At 49.4% G+C, this 22,788-nt stretch overlaps 1 protein-coding gene across 1 annotated transcript in view; it reads left to right on the top strand.

The window, feature by feature from the left end:
- The window catches only part of LOC129694860 (murinoglobulin-2-like), a 138,737-nt gene that overhangs the window by 73,784 nt on the left and 42,165 nt on the right, over window positions 1-22,788 (top strand). The window contains exons 23-28 of the mRNA XM_055631616.1: window positions 783-866; window positions 6,060-6,236; window positions 7,309-7,390; window positions 8,391-8,547; window positions 8,796-8,876; window positions 9,295-9,364. Of these exons, the coding sequence (XP_055487591.1) occupies window positions 783-866; window positions 6,060-6,236; window positions 7,309-7,390; window positions 8,391-8,547; window positions 8,796-8,876; window positions 9,295-9,364 (651 nt within the window). The remainder of the gene's footprint in view (window positions 1-782; window positions 867-6,059; window positions 6,237-7,308; window positions 7,391-8,390; window positions 8,548-8,795; window positions 8,877-9,294; window positions 9,365-22,788) is intronic.

Below are 22,788 nucleotides of genomic sequence, written 5' to 3'. Positions count from 1 at the left end.
CCAGTGTCCGTGCGGGCATTTTATGTACGTGTGGCCGTGCTCTGGGTCTGGGCGTGAGAGTGGACTCTCTGCTCATCACTCCCTCACCCACACCCAACACCAGTCTCTTCCCTTCTGCCCCTCACTCCCTCAACCTTCCTCCATCTTTCTATTGTCCATGTGTGAACCTCATCCCTCGCTGTGTCAGCTTCATCCCACACAAAGAGATCGGAGATGAACGCAGGAACCCAACAGCGTCTGTAGACAGGGACAGAGTAAAGATTTAAGGTCAAGACACAAAGAACTGCAAGTGCTGGATTCGTGAGTAAAACCCAAAGTGCTGGAGTAACTCAGCGGGTCAGGCAACATCTGTGGAAGGAATGGATAGACATTGTTTCAAGTCTGAAGAAGGATCCCAAGCTGAAACATCACCTGTCCCCACTTCCTCCACAGATGCTGCCTGACCCACTGAGTTACTCCAGTACTTTGTGTATTTCTATAGGTTTAGGGTGAGAAGGGAAATATTTAATAGGGAGCCGAGGGGCAAGGTTTTCACAGAGGGTGGTGTGTGTATGGAACAAGCCACCAGGGGAGGTAGTTGAGGCAAGGACTGTAACAGCATTTAAATGGTACCTGAACAGGTGCCTGTATAGGGTAGGTTTCGAGGGAATGGGCCAAACGCGGGTAGGTGGAACTAGTGTAGGTGGGGCATGTTGGTCAGCATAGATGGGTTGGGCCGAAGGGCCTGTTTCCCTACTCTCCAGTCTCTACCTCTGCACCCTTGTCCATGTGTCCCGCTCCAGGTCAAAGCGTGACGGAGGAAATCGAGCTGCAAGTCCCGGAGGATGTGGTGGAAGGGTCAGCACGAGCTTCCTTCACGGTGCTGGGTAAGCAGATGAGATGCTGGCGTTGTGTTAATACCCCGGCAATGTGGGAGAGCAGAGGTGTCTCACTCTACACCAGTGGTTCCCAATGTGGGGCGTACGCCCCACAGGGGGGCAATTTGATTTTTAAGGGGGGCAATTGAGGTCTGGGTCCAAATTTTCGATTTTTATTTTTTAGGATTTTCCATCAGGTAAACATATGTAGTTTATGTTTCAGATGTTATTTTGAGTAAATAATTTTTGGGGGTAAAAAAGGTCTTTATTGTGTAGTTATTACAACCAAGGTATTGGTGTTTTAATCTTCATCAGCTGAAACGGAGTTCACTTTTTAAATGATAAGAATTATATATCACCACATGGGGGGGGAGGGGGGGGGGGCATCAGGATTTTAGAGGTGATTGGGTGGGGCATGGCCAAAAAAAGGTTGGGAACCATTGCTCTACACCGACACCCACCCACGAGGGGCCTCGCGCCTACACCGACACCCATCCACGAGGGCCTCACTCTACACCGACACCCATCCACGAGGGGCCTCACTCTACACCGACACCCATCCACGAGGGGCCTCACTCTACACCGACACCCACCCACGAGGGGCCTCACTCTACACCGACACCCATCCATGAGGGGCCTCACTCTACACCGACAACCATCCACGAGGGGCCTCACTCTACACCGACACCCATCCACGAGGGGCCTCACTCTACACCGACACCCATCCACGAGGGGCCTCACTCTACACCGACACCCATCCACGAGGGGCCTCACTCTACACCGAGGGGCCTCACTCTACACCGACACCCATCCACGAGTGACCTCACTCTACAGCGACACCCACCCACGAGGGGCCTCACTCTACACCGACACCCATCCACGAGGGGCCTCACTCTACACCGACACCCATCCACGTGGGGCCTCACACCTACACTGGCTGGCCCCAAACACAATGTGCTGCACTAACTCAACGGCTGAGGCAGCACCCCTGGAGACAATGGATATGAAACCTTGCGGCTCGGGACCCTTCTCCATAGTTTAGTTCAGAGATACAGTGGAAACAGGCCCTTCGGCCCATCCAGTCCGTGCCTACCAGCGATCTCCGCACACTAACACTATCCTACACACATTATGGAAAATTTACAATTATACCAAGCCAATTACCCTACACACCTGTACGTCATTGGAGTGTGGGAGGAATCCGGAGTACCCGGACAACATTTATGCAGGTCACGGAAGAATGTACAAACTGTGTACAGACAGCATTCGTAGTAAGGATCAAACCTGGGTCTCTGGGTCTGTAACTCTACTGCAGCACCACCTTCAGGCAACCGAGTACAGAAGTTGGGACGTTATGTTACAGTTGTAGAAGACATTGGTGAGGCTACATTTGGAGTATTGTGTTCAGCTATGTTCACCCTGCTGCAGGAAGCATGTTATTGAGTTCAAAACTGTGCAGAGAAAATCTACAAGGATGTTGCCAGGACTCGAGGGCCTGCGATACAGGGAGAGGTTGGGCAGACCGGGATTTTATATCTGGGAGGGCAGGAGACGTAGATTGTTTTGTCTGGAATGACAGAGGTTGAGGAGAGACCTGATAAAATTATGAGAGAGAGTCAGAACCTTTTTTCCCAGGGTGGGAATGTCAAACACGAGAGTGCATCAATTTAAGATGAAAAGGGCAACATTTAAAGGAGATTTCAGAATGTTTATGAATCAAGAACCAGAGGAGACATAGAAACATAGAAACATAGAAATTAGGTGCAGGAGTAGGCCATTCGGCCCTTTGAGCCCGCACCGCCATTCAATATGATCATGGCTGATCATCCAACTCAGTATCCCGTACCTGCCTTCTCTCCATACCCCCTGATCCCCTTAGCCACAAGGGCCACATCTAACTCCCTCTTAAATATAGCCAATGAACTGGCCTCAACTACCCTCTGTTGCAGAGAGTTCCAGAGATTCACCACTCTCTGTGTGAAAAAAGTTCTCCTCATCTCGGTTTTAAAGGATTTCCCCCTTATCCTTAAGCTGTGACCCCTTGTCATGGACTTCCCTAACATCGGGAACAATCTTCCTGCATCTAGCCTGTCCAACCCCTTAAGAAAGAGACGGGTTAAGGTGAGGGGAATGATTTAAATGGAGCCTGAGGGCCCAACATTTTCATACAGAGAATGTTGGGTATATGGAATGAGCTGCCAGAGGAGGTAGTTGAGGCAGGTACTATAGCAGCATTTCAAGAACATTTGGACAGGTACATGGATGGGTATGATTTAGAGGGATATGGGTCAAATGTGGATAGGTAGAACTAGTGTAGATGGGGCATCTTGGTCGGCATGGGCCTGTTTCCATGCTATGACAGTACGTGGGGCATGTTCTCTACAGAGAGTGGGGGTGTCTGGAACTTGCTGCCTGGGGTGGAGGTGGTGGAGGCAACTACGATTATGATGCTTAAGAGGCTTTTAGATTGAACATGTGTTTGCAGAGAACATGTTTAGTTTATCTCAGCATCATGTTTGACACAGACATTTTGGGCCGGGGGGGAGAGTCTGTTGTTTGGGTATACTGTTTATGTGTTCATTAATTAGAGCTCACCACCAAGATGGTGAAGAAGGCTTTGGACACACTGGTTCATCAGTCAGGGATTGAGTACAGAGGTGGGGATATTGTGCAGCTTTACCAGACACCTGTGAGGCTGCACGGGCTATTGTGTGACATCTTGGTCACCCTGCTGTAGAAAGATGCCATTTAGTTGGAAATAATGCAGAGAAGATTTACAAGGACTCTGGGACCAGAGGTATAGGGAAAGGTTGGGCACTGGAGGGTCCACTGGAGGTAGGGTCCACTGGAGGGAGGATCCACTGGAGGGTGGGTCCACTGGAGGGAGGGTCCACTGGAGGGAGGGTCATCTGGAGGGAGGGTCATCTGGAGGGTGGGTCCATTGGAGGGAGGGTCCACTGGAGGGAGGGTCCACTGGAGGGTGGGGCACTGGAGGGACGGTCCACTGGAGGGAGGGTCCACTGGAGGGTGGGGCACTGGAGGGACGGTCCACTGGAGGGAGGGTCATCTGGAGGGAGGGTCCACTGGAGGGAGGTTCCACTGGAGATAGGGTCCACTGGAGGGAGGGTCACCTGGAGGGAGGGTCCACTGGAGGGTGGGGCACTGGGGGAGGGTCCACTGGAGGGAGGGTCCACTGGAGGGAGGGGCACTGGAGGAACGGTCCACTGGAGGGAGGGGTCCACTGGAGGGAGGGTCCACTGGAGGGTGGGGCACTGGAGGAACGGTCCACTGGAGGTGGGGGCACTGGAGGGAGGGTCCACTGGAGGGAGGGTCCACTGGAGGGTGGGGCACTGGAGGAATGGTCCACTGGAGGGAGGGTCCACTGGAGGGAGGGTCCACTGGAGGGTGGGGCCACTGGAGGACGGTCCACTGGAGAGAGGGGCCACTGGAGGGACGGGGCACTGGAGGGTGGGTCCACTGGAGGGTGGGGCACTGGAGGGAGAGTCCATGGAGGGAGGGTCCACTGGAGGGAGGGTCCACTGGAGGGTGGGGCACTGGATGGAGGGTCCACTGGAGGGAGGGTCCACTGGAGGGTGGGGCACTGGAGGGTGGGTCCACTGGAGGGAGAGTCCATGGAGGGAGGGTCCACTGGAGGGTGGGGCACTGGAGGGTGGGGCACTGGAGGGTGGGTCCACTGGAGGGAGGGTCCACTGGAGGGAGGGTCCACTGGAGGGTGGGGCACTGGAGGGACGGTCACACTGGAGAGAGGGGCCACTGGAGGGACGGTCCACTGGAGGAGGGTCCACTGGAGGGAGGGTCCACTGGAGAGAGGGGCACTGGAGGGACGGTCCACTGGAGGGTGGGTCCACTGGAGGGAGGGTCCACTGGAGGGACGGTCCACTGGAGAGAGGGGGAGGGACTGTCCACTGGAGGGACGTTCCACTGGAGGGTGGGTCCACTGGAGGGTGGGTCCACTGGAGGGAGGGTCCACTGGAGGGTGGGGGCACTGGAGGGACGGTCCACTGGAGGGTGGGGCACTGGAGGGAGGGTCCACTGGAGGGTGGGGAACTGGAGGGAGGGTCCACTGGAGGGTGGGGCACTGGAGGGAGGGTCCCACTGGAGGGAGGGTCCACTGGAGGGTGGGGTCCACTGGAGGGACGGTCCACTGGAGGGAGGGGGCACTGGAGGGAGGGTCCACTGGAGGGAGGGTCCACTGGAGGGAGGATCCACTGGAGGGAGGGTCCCTGGAGGGAGGGTCCACTGGAGGGTGGGTCCACTGGAGGGAGGGTCATCTGGAGGGAGGGTCCACTGGAGGGTGGGGCACTGGAGGGTGGGGCACTGGAGGGAGGGTCCACTGGAGGGTGGGGCACTGGAGGGAGGGTCCACTGGAGGGTGGGGCACTGGAGGGTGGGGCACTGCAGGACAGGGCCACTGGAGGGAGGGTCCACTGGAGGGAGGATCCACTGGAGGGCGGGGGCACTGGAGGGAGGGTCCACTGGAGGGTGGGGCACTGGAGGGAGGGTCCACTGGAGGGAGGGTCTACTGGAGGGAGGGTCCACTGGAGGGTGGGGCACTGGAGGGTGGGTCCACTGGAGGGTGGGTCCACTGGAGGGAGGGTCCACTGGAGGGAGGGTCCACTGGAGGGTGGGGCACTGGAGGGTGGGTCCACTGGAGGGTGGGTCCACTGGAGGGTGGGTCCACTGGAGGGTGGGGCACTGGAGGGTGGGGCACTGCAGGACAGGGCCACTGGAGGGAGGGTCCACTGGAGGGAGGGTCCACTGGAGAGAGGGGCCACTGGAGGGAGGGTCCACTGGAGGGAGGGTCCACTGGCGGGTGGGGCACTGGAGGGACGGTCCACTGGAGGGTGGGGCACCCGGAGGGAGGGTCCACTGGAGGATGGGTCCACTGGAGGATGGAGCCCTGGAGGGAGGGTCCACTGGAGGGTGGGGCACTGGAGGGACGGTCCACTGGAGGGAGGGTCCACTGGAGGCTGGGGCACTGGAGGGAGGGTCCACTGGAGGGTGGGCACTGCAGGACAGGGCCACTGGAGGGGGGCAGTGAGATGAGGACCACTGGAATGGGGGGGCATTCACACTCGCTGGGAAGGAAGCGGTTGGGTTCCCTACAGGAGGGGGGTGGGCCGTTGCGGAGCATCAGGGGGGTCAGTGACCCTCTGTCCCTCTGTCCCTCTCTGACCCCTAGGGGACCTGATGAGCAGCGCTATGGAGAACCTGGACAGTTTGCTGCAACTCCCCACTGGCTGCGGGGAGCAGAACATGGTGAAGTTCACCCCCAACATCGTGGTGCTGAGTTACCTGGAGAAAACCCACCAGCTCTCTCCCAAAATCAGGTCCAAAGCTGTGGCCTTCCTGCAGACAGGTATCGTTGCCGGCGAGTTCTACACTCACTACGGACTGGCACCCAGGGGGAGGGAGGGAGGGGGCAGTGTGAGGGGGTCATGGGAACAGAGGGTGCAGATGGGATTAGGGGGAGAGCGAAGGAGAGCAGGGAAGGGAGGGTAGTGTCCGGCAGGGGGCTGGGGTGGGTTATGATAGACGGGAAGAGGGCAGTGGGGAGTGGGATGAGGGAAATGGTTGGGGGCACGAGGGAGGTGTATGAATGGGGGAGGGGGGGATAGGGGTGTTTTGTCTGCGTATGTGGCTCTTTGTCCATGCATGAATGTGTACGTCTGTGTGTCTATGTTTGACTGTATGTGTTTGTATCTCCGTGTTTGTGTCTACGTGTTGTGTAGGCGTGTTAGTGTGCGAGGCGTGTTTGCGTGTCTGTGTATTTATCTGTGTCTGTGTTTCTGTACGTTGCCTGTGTTTGCATTTGTATGTATGTGTGCATCTGTGTATGTCTATGTGTCAGTATCTGCATGTTTGTGTCTGTATGTGTGAGTGTCTGTATGTGTGAGTGTCTGCGTATGTGTGCGATTGTGTGATTGTGCATTTGTGTGTGTGTGTGTGCGTTTGTGTGTGTGTCTGTGTTTGTGTGAGTGCCTATGTGTGTGTGTGCATTTGTGTGAGTGTGCGTTTATGTGAGTGTTTGTGTGCGTGCGTTTATGTGAGTGTCTGTGTGTTTGTGTGAGTGAGTGTGTGTGTGAGTGTGCGTTTGTGTGAGTGTGTGTGTGCGTTTGTGTGAGTCTGTGTGCGTTTGTGAGTGCGTTTTTGTGAGTCGTGTGTGTGTGCGTTTGTGTGAGTGTCGTGTGTGTGCGTTTGTGTGTGTGCGTTTGCGAGACCGTGTGTGTGTGCGTGACGCCGTGTGCCTGCGTGACCCCGTGTGCGTGCGTGTGCCTGTGTGACCCCGTGTGGAACTCCTTGTGTGACCTCCCTGCAGAGACTGAGGCCCACCTGTGTGTGCGTGACCCTGAGTGCATGTGTGACCACCCGCCCCCCCGTGGACATTGCCGCGATAGCCCCCCCACTGACCCCCCCCCCCCCCCTCCCAGGTTACCAGCGACAACTCAACTACAAGCACAAAGACGGATCCTTCAGCGCCTTCGGAACCAGCGACCCCGAGGGCAACACATGGTGAGGGGAGGGCAGCTTCCAGCCCCGTCCCAACCACAGCCTGACCCTATCCCGTCTCCACCCCAATCCCCACCCCCATCCCCTCTCTCTCTCCGCCTCCTCTCTCCCCGTCCTCTCTCCCACATCCTCTCTCCCTCGGCCTCTCTCCCTCCCCACTCCTGCAACCTCCCCCCTCCTCCTCTCTCCCCTGCTCCTCTCTCTATCCTGCACCTCCCCCACTCTTTCCATTTCCCTATCCCTCTCCTCCCTCTCTCCACACTGTCTTCCCATTATCTCCTCCATCTCCCTTTCCCCTGCCCTCTCTGCCCCTGCACTCTCTTTCCTGCCATCACCCAATCAATCCTCCAGCTCCCTCCTCTGCCCCCTCCCCCCTCCCCGTATTGTCCGAATCCTCCCCCCCCCCTCTCTCCCGTTGGCTCCATCTGCCTCACCCACCCTTCTCTCCCATCTGCCTATCTTCGCCCCCCTTCACCTCTCACCCCCCATCTTCCCCCCCTCTCTTTTCCCCCCTCTCTCCCCCCTCTCTCCCCCCCTCTCTCTCCCCCCTCTCTTCCCCTCCCCCCTCTCCCCCCTCTCTCCCCCCTCTCTCTCCCCCCCCCTCTCTTCCCCCCCTCTCTTCCCCCCCTCTCTCCCCCCCCCCTCTCTTCCCCCCCCTCTCTCCCCCCCCCCTCTCTTCCCCTCCCCTCTCTCCCCCCCTCTCTCTCCTCCTCCTCTCTTCCTCCCCTGTTTCTCTTCCCCCTCCCCCCCCTCTTCCCCTTCCCCCCCCCCCTCTCCCCTCCCCCCCTCTCTCCTAACCCCCTCTCTCTGCCCCCCTCTCTTCCTCCCCCTCTCTACCTCCCCCCTCTCTACCTCCCCCTCTCTCTACCTCCCCCTCTCTCTACCTCCCCCTCTCTCCCTCCCCCTCGCCCATCTGCCTCTCGTCCCCCCCCCCCTCTCCATCCCCCCTACCTCTACCCCCCCCCTCTCCCCTGCCTCTCCTCCATCTGCCTCTCTCCCCCAGGCTGACAGCCTTCGTGCTGCGCTCCTTCCTCCAAGCCCGGCCCTACATCTTCATTGACGAGGCGGTGCTGCATGAGGCTGCCGCCTTCCTCATCACCCACCGCCTTCCCACTGGCTGCTTCGCCAGTGTAGGGCAGCTCTTCCACAGAGACCTCAAGGTGAGTATCTGGTCGGGAGGAGGGGAAGGGGAGGGGGTGGAGTTAGTGGCAGAGAGTGGAGGTGTGGTGGCATGAGGGGAGGGGGGGACGGAAAGGAGGGCAGGGGAGGTGAGGCAAGGGCAGTGGAGGAGGCGGGGGGAGGTGTGAGGAAGGAGCTGGTGGGCAGATGTGAGGGAACGCCGGGAACTGGGGAGCGTCTCCTAGGAGCGGCGGGGACTGTAAATGATGACCTGTTCACTCTCTCCCAGGGGGGAGTGGATGACGCCGTTTCTCTCTCCGCTTACGTGACCACTTCCTTACTGGAGCTGCAGAAACTGAGGACCACCATGGTGAGTGACGGGATTACCAGCTGTATTGTACAGCAGCATGGGGGAGGGGAAGGTAGGGGGACAACATTGGGGATATCAGCACGGATGGGAGGGGGGGGGGGGGTACGAGAGAGCAGGAGGGAGAGGGGACAGAACTGTGGACAAGGGAATGAGGAAAAAGAAGGGAGAGAAATGGGACAATGTGTGAGAGGTGTGGAGGTGGGACAGAAAGGAAGGAGAGTGAAAGAGCGGGGTGATAGGGAGAGAGAGTGAGTGGGAGAAATGTTGAGGGAGGGGAGGGAAAGGGGGGTAGCTGTAGTGAGAGAGAAGAGGGAAGTAGGGGTGATGAGGGAGGAGGGGAGAGGAGAAGGGAGGGAGAGAGGGAAGGGACTGATCTCTCTTTACCACTTCTTACCATCTCTTGTCTGCCTTCTGTCAGGCCTCCCAGGTTTATGAAGAGGATCAGAATACGCGTCGCGGCAGCTTTTCGCCAGGGCCGCCAAGATTGGGTGAGAGTTGGGAACGAGAAATTGTGAGAGACCAAGCCTGAGGGAGCATGGCGACCAAGGTGGGGTGCGGGACACCCCCCTCCCGCAACCCACCTCGGTCGCTATGCCATTGTTACGGAGCTTTTGTAGTTTTCAGCTTGAAATTGTGAATTCTGGTGCATTCTTTAGTGACTTTTAACTAACACTTGAATGCAATATTTATGCTTTAAATTGGATTAGCTATGAATAAAGTTAGGCTAAATTACATTCCTAATTACATTCCACAGTAGAGCCAGGCTCTAATTAACAGGTGCAGTACATGAATGATCTTAGTATATTGATGTATGGAAATCAGATTATAATCAAACATTTGGCTCATGTTGGCTAACTGCACATCTGGTACTACTCCTGACCCTGACTCCATTGCATACCTGCTCTCATTCCTGACCCCAAGTCCAGCTTTACAGCTGGCCCCCTATTCTACCCTGATCATAACTGCTTACCTGCTTAGGTTCCCAGTGCTGAACACCCCCATTGTCCCAGCTTTGACTGCACACCTAGTACTATTCCAGACCTTGACTCTGGATGCACACTTGGCCTTGCTCCTAGCCCCTCTGCACTGACAATATATCTGGCCCACACATAAAGCCCAATGTCTGACCCCCTGGACTTAACCTATCATGTTCAAGTCCACAGGTGCTTATCTAATGTGGTAATCGTTTATGCGGCACTTCACGGACCAAATTTTGCATAACAAAACTTGCTGCATCCATTGGCTTCCTTGTTATCTAACATGCTAGTTACTTTGTCAAAGAAGTCATCAATTGGTTGAACAAAATTTCATATCCATAACATTATACTCACTCAGCTGTATAAGTATTCTGTTACCATTTCCTTCATTTTCCTAACAAACTGTCCTCAAGTCATTTTCACCCCCAATATTTTCAGTATTTTGCTGTCTTCCTCTCAGCTGGGACTTTTCCGAAATGCAAAGTCCTATAACTATATATTTAAGCAATATTATTCTATTAAATGTTATCTTAAGAGAACATAATATTTTCTGTGGTATTCATAACACAACGATGATAAATAGATCTTTGATTTGATTGCACCTACCAACATGCATACATTATTATATTACAGTTAATATGTACCGAGGGCAAATTTTTATTCCAATGCTCCCCATTCCCAATTATTTTTACATTGAAGTGATTGAAATCCAAGTGAAGTTTTAATTGCATCAGAAAAATAAAACCTCCAAAATGGATGAAATTCATTACGTGGTTGGTTGCAGTCAGTATCAGCACAGTTACTATATTAAACTTTGAATCTTCCGATGACCTGGTTCAAGCTAAAACTAGAGACAAATAACAACCTCCTCACACATTCCGCTGCAAGTATCTCTGTCACTCCTTTAAAATATGCCCCTTCTTTCAACAAGCTCTTAAACTTCACATCTGAATCCGTTTCCATCCAATTACACTGTATGAGGATGTTCATCTACTTGTTCAATTAATAAAACAACGATATTGGGAACATTTCTATTCAATCTGTTATAGGAATTTGGGTGGGGGGGGTTGAGAAATAGTCAGTGAGGTAAACAAACATAATAGTTGAGTGGCAAATGACAATAGTGCTACCTTCCCAATATTTAACTGAAGGAAATAATTGGTTATTGGGGCTGTATGTAGTTACAGACAGCCTGACACCTTGCATGTCATTTTAATATTACACTTATCTCATCCCCCTGGATATTCCGGATTAATAAATTAAGGTTTTGTCAACTAATTACAATTACTAATTACTTCCCATTCTTTCCCATTGTATAAATGATTTGTCTATGATTGATGGTTTAAACGATGGATTATTGACTATTGGTATTAAAAGAGATAGGTTTCTTAATTTTAAAGTCTGTTTTTTATTTGTTTCCATGCTCTTATTGTGTTATGTATAATTGGATTTTTATTATAATTTTTATTATTCAAATTTGTTGGTGAGAGGATGGTCGCTCCTATATTACTCGGGGAGCAGTCCCCTTTTTCCATTACCATCCAGTCCGCCTGCTGTGTAGAATTGTCCAGCAGGTGAATCATATTTTTAATATTTACTGCCCAGTTATAATACATAAAATTAGGGAGCGCTAGACCCCCCAGCTCTTTTCGTTTATTAAGGTGTGCTATTTGTATTCTATGGGATTTATAATCCCATATAAAATTTGTAATGTCTGAGTCCAATTTTTTGAAAAACTTTTTTGGGAGGTATATAGGTATTGATTGAAATAGGTATAGAATTTGTGGTAAGAAAACCATTTTAATAGCATTTATTCTGCCTATTAAGGACATCGGAAGTGTTTTCCAGAATTTAATCAGATTATTCAATTTCTTGAGTAAGGGATTATAATTGGCTTTAAACATATCCTGGTAATTTCTAGTAATTTCAATTCCCAAATATTTGAATTTTTCTGTAGCTATTTTAAAGGGAAATTTCCGAAGCTGTGTTGAGTCTTTTGGTTTTATCGACATAATTTCACTTTTGTTCCAATTTATTCTATATCCTGAAAAGGATCCAAAGTCCTCAATTAAGTTTAGTATGTTTGGTATACTAATTTGTGGTTTTGTGATGTACAGTAGTACATCATCGGCATATAGGGATATTTTATTCTTTGAGTATTTTGTATTATAACCATAAATATCCGGATGTGTTCTTATTTTTTCAGCAAGGGGTTCAATTACCAAAGCAAATAACAGCGGTGATAATGAGCATCCTTGTCTATTGCCCCTTGATAGTTCAAATTTCGAGGATAAGATATTATTAGTTAATATTCTAGCCGTAGGTTTGTTATATAATAGTTTTATCCATGCGATAAAGTTTTCTCCCAATTGGAATTTTTGCAATACTTTAATCATATCAATTACTAATTACTAATCAATAATATTAGCCAACTCCGAAACACGAAGCGCTGAGCATTGGGATCCAGACATCACGGACAACTGGCCTCAGTACCCTGCTCACATCTGGCAGTGCTCTCCGTCTGAACCAGGGGCCACGGAGCGTTTTTGTAAGTGGGGGGGCTGAGCGATCACTGATCACTCGCCTTAGGGGCATCCGGCGAGGGAGTGTGGCACCCGAGTGGGAGGGGGGTGTGGTAGAGGGGTGCCCTCCCCCCCCTCTCATTGTAGGGCCTTTTTGAAATTTGATGTATTAAAATCATGTTTTAATGCATTGTAGAAGTATGTTTTTTTTGTTTAAAGTATTTTGAAGAGGTAACCTTTTAAGGGGTAACTTTTTCCACACAAAAGGTGGTGGGTGTATGAAACAAGCTGCCGGAGGAGGTAGTTGAGGCAGAGACTATCCCAACATTTAAGAAACAGTTAGACTGATACATGGATAGGACAGGTTTAGAGGGATATGGACCAAAAGCAGGTAATGTAGCTGGGACATGTTGGCGGGTGTGGGCAAGTTGGGCCGAAGGGCTTGTTTTCACTCTATGACTACATTAGCCGTTGCCATGCTGTGAGAACGCAGAGGTTGAGAAGGAGTTTCTTCCCAGAGGCCATTAAGACTGTAAACTCCTATCTCACAAGGGACTATCCTTACTGTACCACTCTACTGCTTTTTTTTTAAATTGCTGTTTTTTTCCCTTTTTCCTTCCGCCCACAATATTTAATATGAAAAAGAATACGTGATTCTGTTACATTCTGTTTGTAGTTTGTTTGGTTGTTTGTTTGTTTGGCTTTTTGCACAAAGTCCGCGAGCATTGCCACTTTTCATTGCACTGCGCATCTCGTATGTGTATGTGACAAATAGACTTGACTTGACTTGACATTATACCTTCACCATGCACAAATGCTTCAAAATCAAGTGGTCAAGTTTTATTGCCATATACTCAAGCATAGAAACATAGAAAATAGGTGCAGGAATAGGCCATTCGGCCCTTCGAGCCAGCACTGCAATTCAATATGATCATGGCTGTTCATTTAAAATCAGTGACTCCTGTTTTTTCCCCATATCTGTTGATTTCACGAGCCCCAAGAGCTAAATGTAACTCTCTTGAAAACATCCAGTGAATTGGCTTCCACTGCCTTGTGTGGCAGAGAATTCCACAGATTCACAACTCTCTGGGTGAAGAAAGATTGTCCTCATCTCAGTCCTAACTGGCCTACCCTTTATTCTTAAACTGACCCCTGGTTCTGAACTCCCCCAACATTGGGAACATTTTCCCTGCAGTTACAGTAAGTGAAAATCTATCAGGCAAGCAGGATGCTTTCTCCAACCACCCCCATTTGAAGGCCACTATCTTCCACCATTTCTACCCAGTGCTTGGTGCCTACTTCCAGCAGCCACTGTTTGTCCTCCAGGATGCACCGAGTTGCAGTCTGAAGGCCTGTCCCACTTAGGCGATCTTTTGGATGACTACAAGCGACAGAGGCAACAATTTTTGTTGTCGGAACTTGTCGTAGGTTGTCGCGAGGTGTCGTAGGTGAATGCTAGTAAAACTAGTCCCTGACAGTCGCCTCAATAGTCGCCTCAGTGGGAAAGGCCCATAAGTGCGTGGGTTAGCGCAGATCAAGGGATGTTACGGATACATGTAGATTGATTTGGTTTACTATTGCCACCTGTGGCGAGGTACAGGGAAAAGCTTTTGTTGCGTGCTGTCCGGTCGATGCAAGCAAGCCGCTCACAATGTACAGATAAAGGAGAACGGGCGCAACATAAATAATCAATAATACAATGGTTTAATAATCGGTAATATTGGGTAATCATCCCGGCATATCAGCGGAGGCCCAAGTATTACAATTAATGCCCCACAACGCCTAGACCCGGGTTCGATCCTGGTCTCGGGTGCTGTCTGTGTGGAGTTTGCACGTTCTCCCTGTGACCGCGTGGGTTTCCTCCCACATCCCAAAGACGTGCGGGTGTGTAGGTTAATTGCCCCCTAGTGTGTAGGGAGTGGATGGGAAAGTGGGATAACATAGAACCGGTGTGAACGGGTGATCGATGGTCGGCACGGACTCGAGGGGCCGAAGGGCCTGTTTCCACGCTATATCTTTGAACTAATTATAATCAAGACTTACCTATTGGATTTGAACATGAACAATATTATCCCAAGGTTGCAGAGTATTTGAATGGCCTTTACTGCATGATCCCTGAGATTATTCTTTGTAAAGTGAAGGGCAAAGTTCATCTCTACAAGTTTCATTTTCTGAAGTTAATTTGTAGTTTATATTTACCATCTTGCCTTTGCTGGTTTGTTCCCACAATACATGAATCCAAAACTTATATTTAAAGATGAACAAAATATCAATTTAAAGACAGATATCAACTATTCCCTAATTGAATATGAATATTGATTTCTTTAACATCCCCTCTCTCTCCGTCCCTCCCCCACCCGAGCGGTACCAGCCTCAACGTTGTCTTGTGGGGTCTCATTGTGTGAGAAGGAACTGCTGGTTTAAACCGAAGAGAGATACAAAATGCTGGAGCAACTCTGGAGAGAAGGAATGGGTGACGTTTCGTGTCGAGACCCTTCTAAAGGTTTCGGGTCGAGACCCTTATAATTACGACCAGAAATGTCAGCCATTCCTTCTCTCCAGAAATGCAGCCTGATCCATGGGTCCAGGGCGAATTCGGCACAGAGACTAACGGCAGCAGAGCAGATGCCTCTGATGGCCCGGGACTCTTGCACTGAGGCTGCTCCATGGCCAGAGCTGCAGCGAGTGACTCGCCAGCCCGGCAAACCCTCGCCATCCCCGGCTCCCTGTCAGCATCTGTCCCCACCGCTGCCTCTGCTTTCATCCCTCCCTCAGCCCTGGATCTCCAACCCGCAGCCCATGCACTTGATACAATTTTGAAATTGTCGTTGATCACAGAATTCCTCTCGACAGAGCGTGTGAAATTTGTGATCAGCTTGAGAGTGTGAGCATTTGGCCAAATGCGTGATTCTCACGCCCAATGCGTGAGAGTTGTCAGCCTTGGAATGATTTGTTCATTGAGCTAGGTTGGTGCAGGCTCTATGCCCCCTGACATGGCCTAACCCAGGCCTAACCCAAACTACCAGGGCCTAAACTAGGCGTAACCCATTCCCGCGGAGATTATTCCCGGCTCCTTAGGCCTAACCTAGACCACCGAAACTCGTAGGAAAAGTAGATGAACAGAGCCCGGATCAGTGCTTGGGACTCATTTTCTGTGGTCATTACGTGATTGTGGTTACAGTAGGGACACTACTGGAGGTTGCAATGTTTCAGACGTGATTGATGGGGAGGCAAAAGAGGTGGAGGAGTTGTGTGGAGCTCAGATATATGAATGGAGCAAGCACTGTAATCGCCCCCAATAGCAAGTGTGAGATTGAGGAACAGATATGTACACCGATTACCGAAGATACCAAACAACTTTAACAATATTGACTTGGACTTGCTAAGTACAAAGGTTTAGACGGGGCAGATGAGGTTACCCAGGATGGATTCTTCAAATACTATGTGGATAGTCCAACCCGAGAAGGGAACATACTGGAGCTTGTGTTGGGAAACATGCCTGACCAGGTGACTGGTCTTTCAGTGGAAGAGCATTATGGGGGCAGTGATCAGGGATATGTTTGGATTTTGGGGCAAGGAAAAAATTTGTAGTCGGCCAAAGGAAGGGAACCATAGAACATAGAAGTGTTTGAAAATGTGATAAAAAAGAACAAGGAAGCACATGCAAGGTTCAGAAAGATTAAATCAGAAACAAAGCCACGAGAAAATAATTTGTGAATCATTAGAAAGGCCAAAAGAGGCCATGAACTGTGTTTGGTGAGTCGAGATTAAGACAATCCCAAAGCCTTTATTATGCTCATTAAAAACAGGGTATGGTGGGCAAAGGTAGGTCTGCTCAAAGATAAATATAGAACAGTATAGCACAGCAACAGGCCATGCGGCCCACAAATCCTGTGCAGACTGTGATGTCGGGACAGTGCAAGTTGGTAGAGTCGCTGCCTCATGGCGCCAGAAACATCAGTTTGGTCCTGACCTCAGGTGCTGTCTGTGTGGAGTTTGCACATTTTCACTGTGAGCTTCCTTCGGTTTCTTTTCCACATCGCAATGCTGTGCAAGTTTCTAGTTTATTTGTCCTCTGTTGTCTCGAGACTTTCTAGTTTATTTGTCCTAGTGTCTCGAGAGTGGATGTGAAAGTGGGAGAAGATTGAACTAGAGTGGCACAGGATGAGTCCTTCGGCCCGCAATGTTTGTGCCGGAGATGATGCCAAGTTAATCACAACTCATCTACTCGCCTGTACATGATCTATATCTCTCTACTCCCTGCACTTCCATGTGTCTAATAGCCTCTATCATATCTGCCTCCACCTCCACCCCTGGCAGAACGTTCCAGACCCCCACTACTCTCTGTTAAATACCTTGTCCCGCACATCTCCATTAAACCGTTCCAATCTCACCTGAAAATGATGCCCTCGAATGTTGGACATATCTACCCTTGAAAGAAGGTTCTCATTGTAAGCCTCTCATAGTTTTATATATTTCTATCAAGTCTCCCCTCAACCTCCTGCATTCCAGAGAAATAAGCTGAAATAGTGCAGAGAAGATTTACAAGGATGTTACCAGGATTTGAGGGCGTGCGATACAGAGAGAGGTGGGGCAAGCTTGAACTTTACTCCTTGGAGCGCAGGAGGCTGAGGGGTGATCTTGTAGAATCACAAGAGGGACAGATTGGGTAGATGCACAGATTCTCGTGCTCAGAATGGGGGAACCGAGGACCAGAATAGGGGAACAGGCTTAAGATGAAGGGTAAAGATTTAATAGGAATCTGAGGAGTAACTTTCTCACACCTAGGGTGGGGGATTTATGGAACGAGCTGCCAGAGGAGACAGTTGAAGCAGGGACTATCGTTTAAGAAGCAGTTAGACAGGTATATGGATAGGATAGGTTTAGAGGGAAATGGGCCAAAAGCAGGCAGGTGGGACGTGTAGCTGGGACATGTTAGCTGGTGTGGCCATGTTGGGCCGAAGGGCCTGTTTCCACACTGACATCTCCTTTAATCCCCCCCAGTCTCAATCCATTCTCATGTGGATTGAGAGTGGCTTACTGATAGAAGACAGGGGGTTGTGGTGGAAGGACAATATTCAGGCTGGAGGTCTGTGATCAGTGAGGTTCTGCAGGGATCTGTGATGGGACTGCTGCTGTTTGTGACATATATAGTTGCAGGAGGAGATCATTCAACCCTTCGAGCCAGCACCGCCATTCATTGCAATCATGGCTGAACATCCACAATCAGTAACCCGTGCCTGCCTTCTCCCCATATCCTTTGGCTCCACTTGCCCCTAGAGCTCTATCTAACTATCTCTTAAATCCATCCATTGACTTGGCCTCCACTGCCCTCTGTGGCAGGGAATTCCATAAATTCACAACTCTCTGGGTGGAAACGTTTTTCTCACCTCAGTCTTAAATTACCTCCCCTTTATTCTTAGACTGTGGCCCCTGGTTCTGGACTCGTCCAACATTGGGAACATATTTTGTGCATCTAGCTTGCCCAGTCCTTTTATAATTGTATATAAGAACCCCCCTCATACTTCTAACCTCCAGTGAATACAAGCCTGGTCTTTTTAATCTTTCCTCATATGACAGTCCCGCCATCCCAGGGATCAATCACGTAAACCTACGCTGCACTGCTTCAATCACAAGGATGTCCTTCCTCAAATTAGGAGACCAAAACTGCACACAATACTTCAGATGTGGTCTCACCAGAGCCCGAAACAACTGCAGAAGAACCTCTTTACTCCTATACGGAAATCCTCTTGTTACGAAGGCCAATATTCCATTAGCTTTCTTCACTGCCTGCTGTACCTGCACGCCAACTTTCAGTGACCGGTGTACAAGGATGCCCAGGTCTCGCTGCACCTCCCCCTTACCTAACTGGTAATATCCATTGAGATAATAATCTGCCCCCTGTTTTTGCTGCCAACGTGGATAGTCTCACATTTATCTATATTATACTGCACTTCACTCGCCACTGCCTGCCATTCTGAAAAGGGAATCTATGGCGGAAAAGTCCACAAATTCACAACTCTCCGGGTGAAAAAGTTTGTTCTCATCTCAGTTTTAGATGGCTTCCCCTTTATTCTTAGACTGTGGCCCCTGGTTCTGGACTCTCCCAATATTGGGAACATTTTTCCTGCATCTAGCTTGTCCAGTCCTTTTAGAATGTTATGTCTCTATCAGATCCCCTCTCATCCTTCTAAACTCTAGTAAAGACAAACCCAGTCTTTCCAAGCTTTCCTCATACGACAGTCCCGCCATCCCAGGGATTTACCTCGTGAACCTTTGCTGCACCCCCTCAATAGCAAGGATGTCTTTCCTCAAATTAGGAGACCAAAACTGCTCACAATACTCCAGATGTGGTCTCGCCAGGGCCCTGTACAACTGCAGAGGGACCTCTTTACTCCCATCCTCAAAGCCTCTCGTTGTGACGGACAACATACCATTAGCTTTCTTCACTGCCGGCTGTACCTGCATTTTTACTTTAACTGACTGGTGCACCCTGGTCTCGATGCACTTCCCTATTCCCTAATCAGACACCATTGAGATAAGAAGGATCATGAACCAAAACGTCGCCCATTCCTTCTGTCCATAGCTGCTGCCTCACCCACTAGGTTATTCCAGCATTTTGTGTCGACCTTCGATTTTACCAGCAACTGCAGTTCTTTCTTACACACCATTGAGATAATAATCTGCCTCCTGTTTCCTGCCACCAAAGTAGATAACCTCACATTTATCTACAGTATACGGCATCTGCCATGTATCTGCCCACTCACTCAACCTGTCCAAGTCACCGTACAACCTCCGAGCATCCGAGTTCACACAGCCACCCAGCTTTGTGTCATCTGCAAATTTGTCAGTGTTACTTTAATTCCATCATCTAAATCATGAATATATATTGTAAATACTTGCGGCCCCAGCACCAAGCTTTGCGGCACTCCACTCTCATTCTGACAGGGACCCGTTTATTCCTACACATTGTTTCCTCTTCCTTCCTACCCTACCTTCAATACCATGTGCACACATTTTGCCCCGTAATCTCCTGTGTGGGACCTTATCAAAGGCTTTCCATAAGTCCAGATACACTCCATCCACTGGCTCTCCTTCAGTATAGGAGATGAGAAAAACATTTTTCACACAGAGAGTGGCGAGTCCCTGGAACTCTCTGGCACAGAAGGTAGTTGAGGCCAGTTCATTGGCTATATTTAAGAGGGAGTTAGATGTGGCCCTTGTGGCTAAAGGGATCAGGGGGTATGGAGAGAAGGCAGGTACAGGATACTGAGTTGGATGATCAGCCATGATCAATATTGAATGGCGGTGCAGGCTCGATGGGCCGAATGGCCTACTCCAGCACCTATTTTCTGTTTCTATGTTTCATCCATTTTACTTGTCACATCCTCAAAACATTCCAGAAGATTAGTCAAGCAAGATTTTCCATTCACAAATTCATGCTGACTTGGACCAATCCTTTTACTGCATCCAAATGCCCCATTATTACTTCTTTAATAATTGACTCCAGCATCTTCCCCACCACCGAAGTCAGGCTAACTGGTCTATAATTCCGTTTTTTCTCTCTGAAAAGTGGGATAACATTAGTTAATCCACAGGAACTGATCCTGAATCTATAGAACATTGGAAAATGATCACCAATGCGTCCACGATTTCTAGAGCCACCCTGGGATGCAGACCATCAGGCCCTGGGGATTTGTCTGCCTTCAATCCCATCAGTCTACCCAATTTTATTTCTCGCTAATGCAAATTTCTTTCAGTTGCTCTGTCTCACTCGATCCTCTGTCCTCTAGTACATCTGGGAGATTGTTTGTATCTTCCTTATTGAAGACAGAACCAAAGTACCTATACAACTCTTCTGCAATTTCCTTGTTCCCCATAATAATTTCACCTTTCTGCCTTCAAGGGACCCACATTTGTGTTTATTATTTTTTTTCTCTTAACATACCTAAAGAAATGTAACTATCCTTCTTTATATTGTTGGCAAACCTATCTTCGTCCCTCATCTTTTCACCCCGTATTGCCCTTTTTGTTACCTTCTGAAGTCCTTTGAAAGTTTCCCAATCCTCTGGCTTCCCACATCTCTTTGCTATGTGATACACCTTTTTTTTTAGTTTTATTCCACCCCTATCTTCCCTTGTCAGCCACAGTTGCCTCTTACTCCCCTTAAAAATATTCTTCCTCTTTGGAATGAAATGATCCTGCATCTTAACCATATAACCATATAACATATAACAATTACAGCACGGAAACAGGCCATCTCGACCCTTCTAGTCCGTGCCGAACACATAATCTCCCCTAGTCCCATATACCTGCGCTCAGACAATAACCCTCCATTCCCTTCCCATCCATATAACTATCCAATTTATTTTTAAATGATAAAAACGAACCTGCCTCCACCACCTTCACTGGAAGCTCATTCCACACAGCTACCACTCTCTGAGTAAAGAAGTTCCCCCTCATGTTACCCCTAAACTTCAGTCCCTTAATTCTCATGTCATGTCCCCTTGTTTAAATCTTCCCTACTCTCAGTGGGAAAAGGTTTTCCACGTCAACTCTGTCTATCCCTCTCATCATTTTAAAAAGCTCTATCAAGTCCCCCCTTAACCTTCTGCGCTCCAAAGAATAAAGCCCTAACTTGTTCAACCTTTCTCTGTAACTTAGTTGCTGAAACCCAGGCAACATTCCAGTAAGTCTCCTCTGTAATCTCTATTCTGTTGACATCTTTCCCATAATTAGGCGACCAAAATTGTACACCATACTCCAGAATTGGCCTCACCAATGCCTTGTGGAATTTTAACATTACATCCCAACTTCTATACTCAATGCTCTGATTTTTAAAGGCCAGCACACCAAAAGCTTTCTTTACCACCCTATCTACACGAGATTCCACTTTCAGGGAGCTGTGCACAGTTATTCCCAGATCCCTCTGTTCACCTACATTCTTCAATTCCCTACCATTTACCATGTACGTCCTATTTTGATTTGTCCTGCCAAGATGTAGCACCTCACACTTATCAGCATTAAACTCCATCTGCCATCTTTCAGCCCACTCTTCCAACTGGCATAAATCTCTCTGTAGACTTTGAAACTCTACTTCATTACCCGCAACCCCACCTATCTTAGTATCATCTGCATACTTACTAATCCAATTTACCACACCATCATCCAGATCATTGATGTACATGACAAACAACAGTGGACCCAACACAGATCCCTGTGGCACCCCACTCGTCACTGGCCTCCAACCTGACAAACAACCATCCACCATTACTCTCTGGCTTCTCCCATTCAGCCACTGTTGAATCCATCTTGCTACTCCACCATTAATACCCAACCATTGAACCTTCTTAACCAACCTTCCATGAGGAACCTTGTCAAAGGCCTTACTGAAGTCCATATACACAACATCCACTGCGTTACCCTCATCAATTTCCTGTGTAACATCTTCAAAAAATTCAAGAAGATTTTCTAGATTATGCCAAAAAATTCCTGCCATTGCTGTTCCACCGTCTTTCCGCTTAGGATCATTTTCCAGTCGACCTTGGACAGCTCCTCACTCATGCCTTCATAGTCCCCTTTGTTCAACTGCAACACTGACACTTCTGATTTAACCTCCCTCTCTAATTGCAGATTAAAACTTATCATATTCTGGTCACTGCCTCCTAGTGGTTCCTTTACCTTCTGACGTCTTAAAACCTTCTGACCCTTATAAAATCTGGTTCATTAGACAACACTAATTCCAGAATTGCCTTTTCTCTGGATCCAATACAAGCTGCTCTAAGAATCCATCTTGGAGGCACTCTACAAACTCCCTTTCTTGGGATCCAGAACCAACCTGATTTTCCCAGTCTTTCCCATTTTGAATCCTGCTGCAACTTGCACCCTATGTCTAGGCCACTGTTTGGGGGGGCCTGTAGATAACTCCCATTAGTGTCTTCTTACCTTTACAATTCCTCAATTCTATCCACATCAAATCTACCTCGTCAGTCCCTATGTCATCCCTCGCAAGGGACTGAATGTCATCCCTCATCAACAGAGCTAACCCACTTCCTCTGCCCACCTGCCTGACCATTCTATAGGATGTATAACCCTGACTATTCAGTTCCTAGATCCGATCCTCCTGCAGCCATGTCTCTGTAATCCCCACAATGTCATGTCTACAGATCTCTAACTGAGCCTCAAGCTCATCCACTTTACTTCCTATACTTTGCGCATTCATATATAATACTTTTACTCCATTACTCACCTCACCTTTCACATCGATTCATATTTCACTTGGCCATACTCTCCAATCCCTTTGTGAGCTTTCTGTTCTGTTAATTTTGTCAGACAAACTGCCAGAGGAAATAGCTGAGGCAGGAACTATGAACGTTTATGAAACAGACAGACAGGCACAAGGATTGGACCGGT

Source organism: Leucoraja erinacea, unplaced genomic scaffold (assembly GCF_028641065.1).
Source record: "Leucoraja erinacea ecotype New England unplaced genomic scaffold, Leri_hhj_1 Leri_82S, whole genome shotgun sequence".
Classification (NCBI taxonomy): Eukaryota; Metazoa; Chordata; class Chondrichthyes; order Rajiformes; family Rajidae; genus Leucoraja; species Leucoraja erinaceus.
The sequence above is the reverse complement of the archived record's forward strand: the minus strand, read 5'-3'. Positions and strand labels throughout refer to the sequence as shown.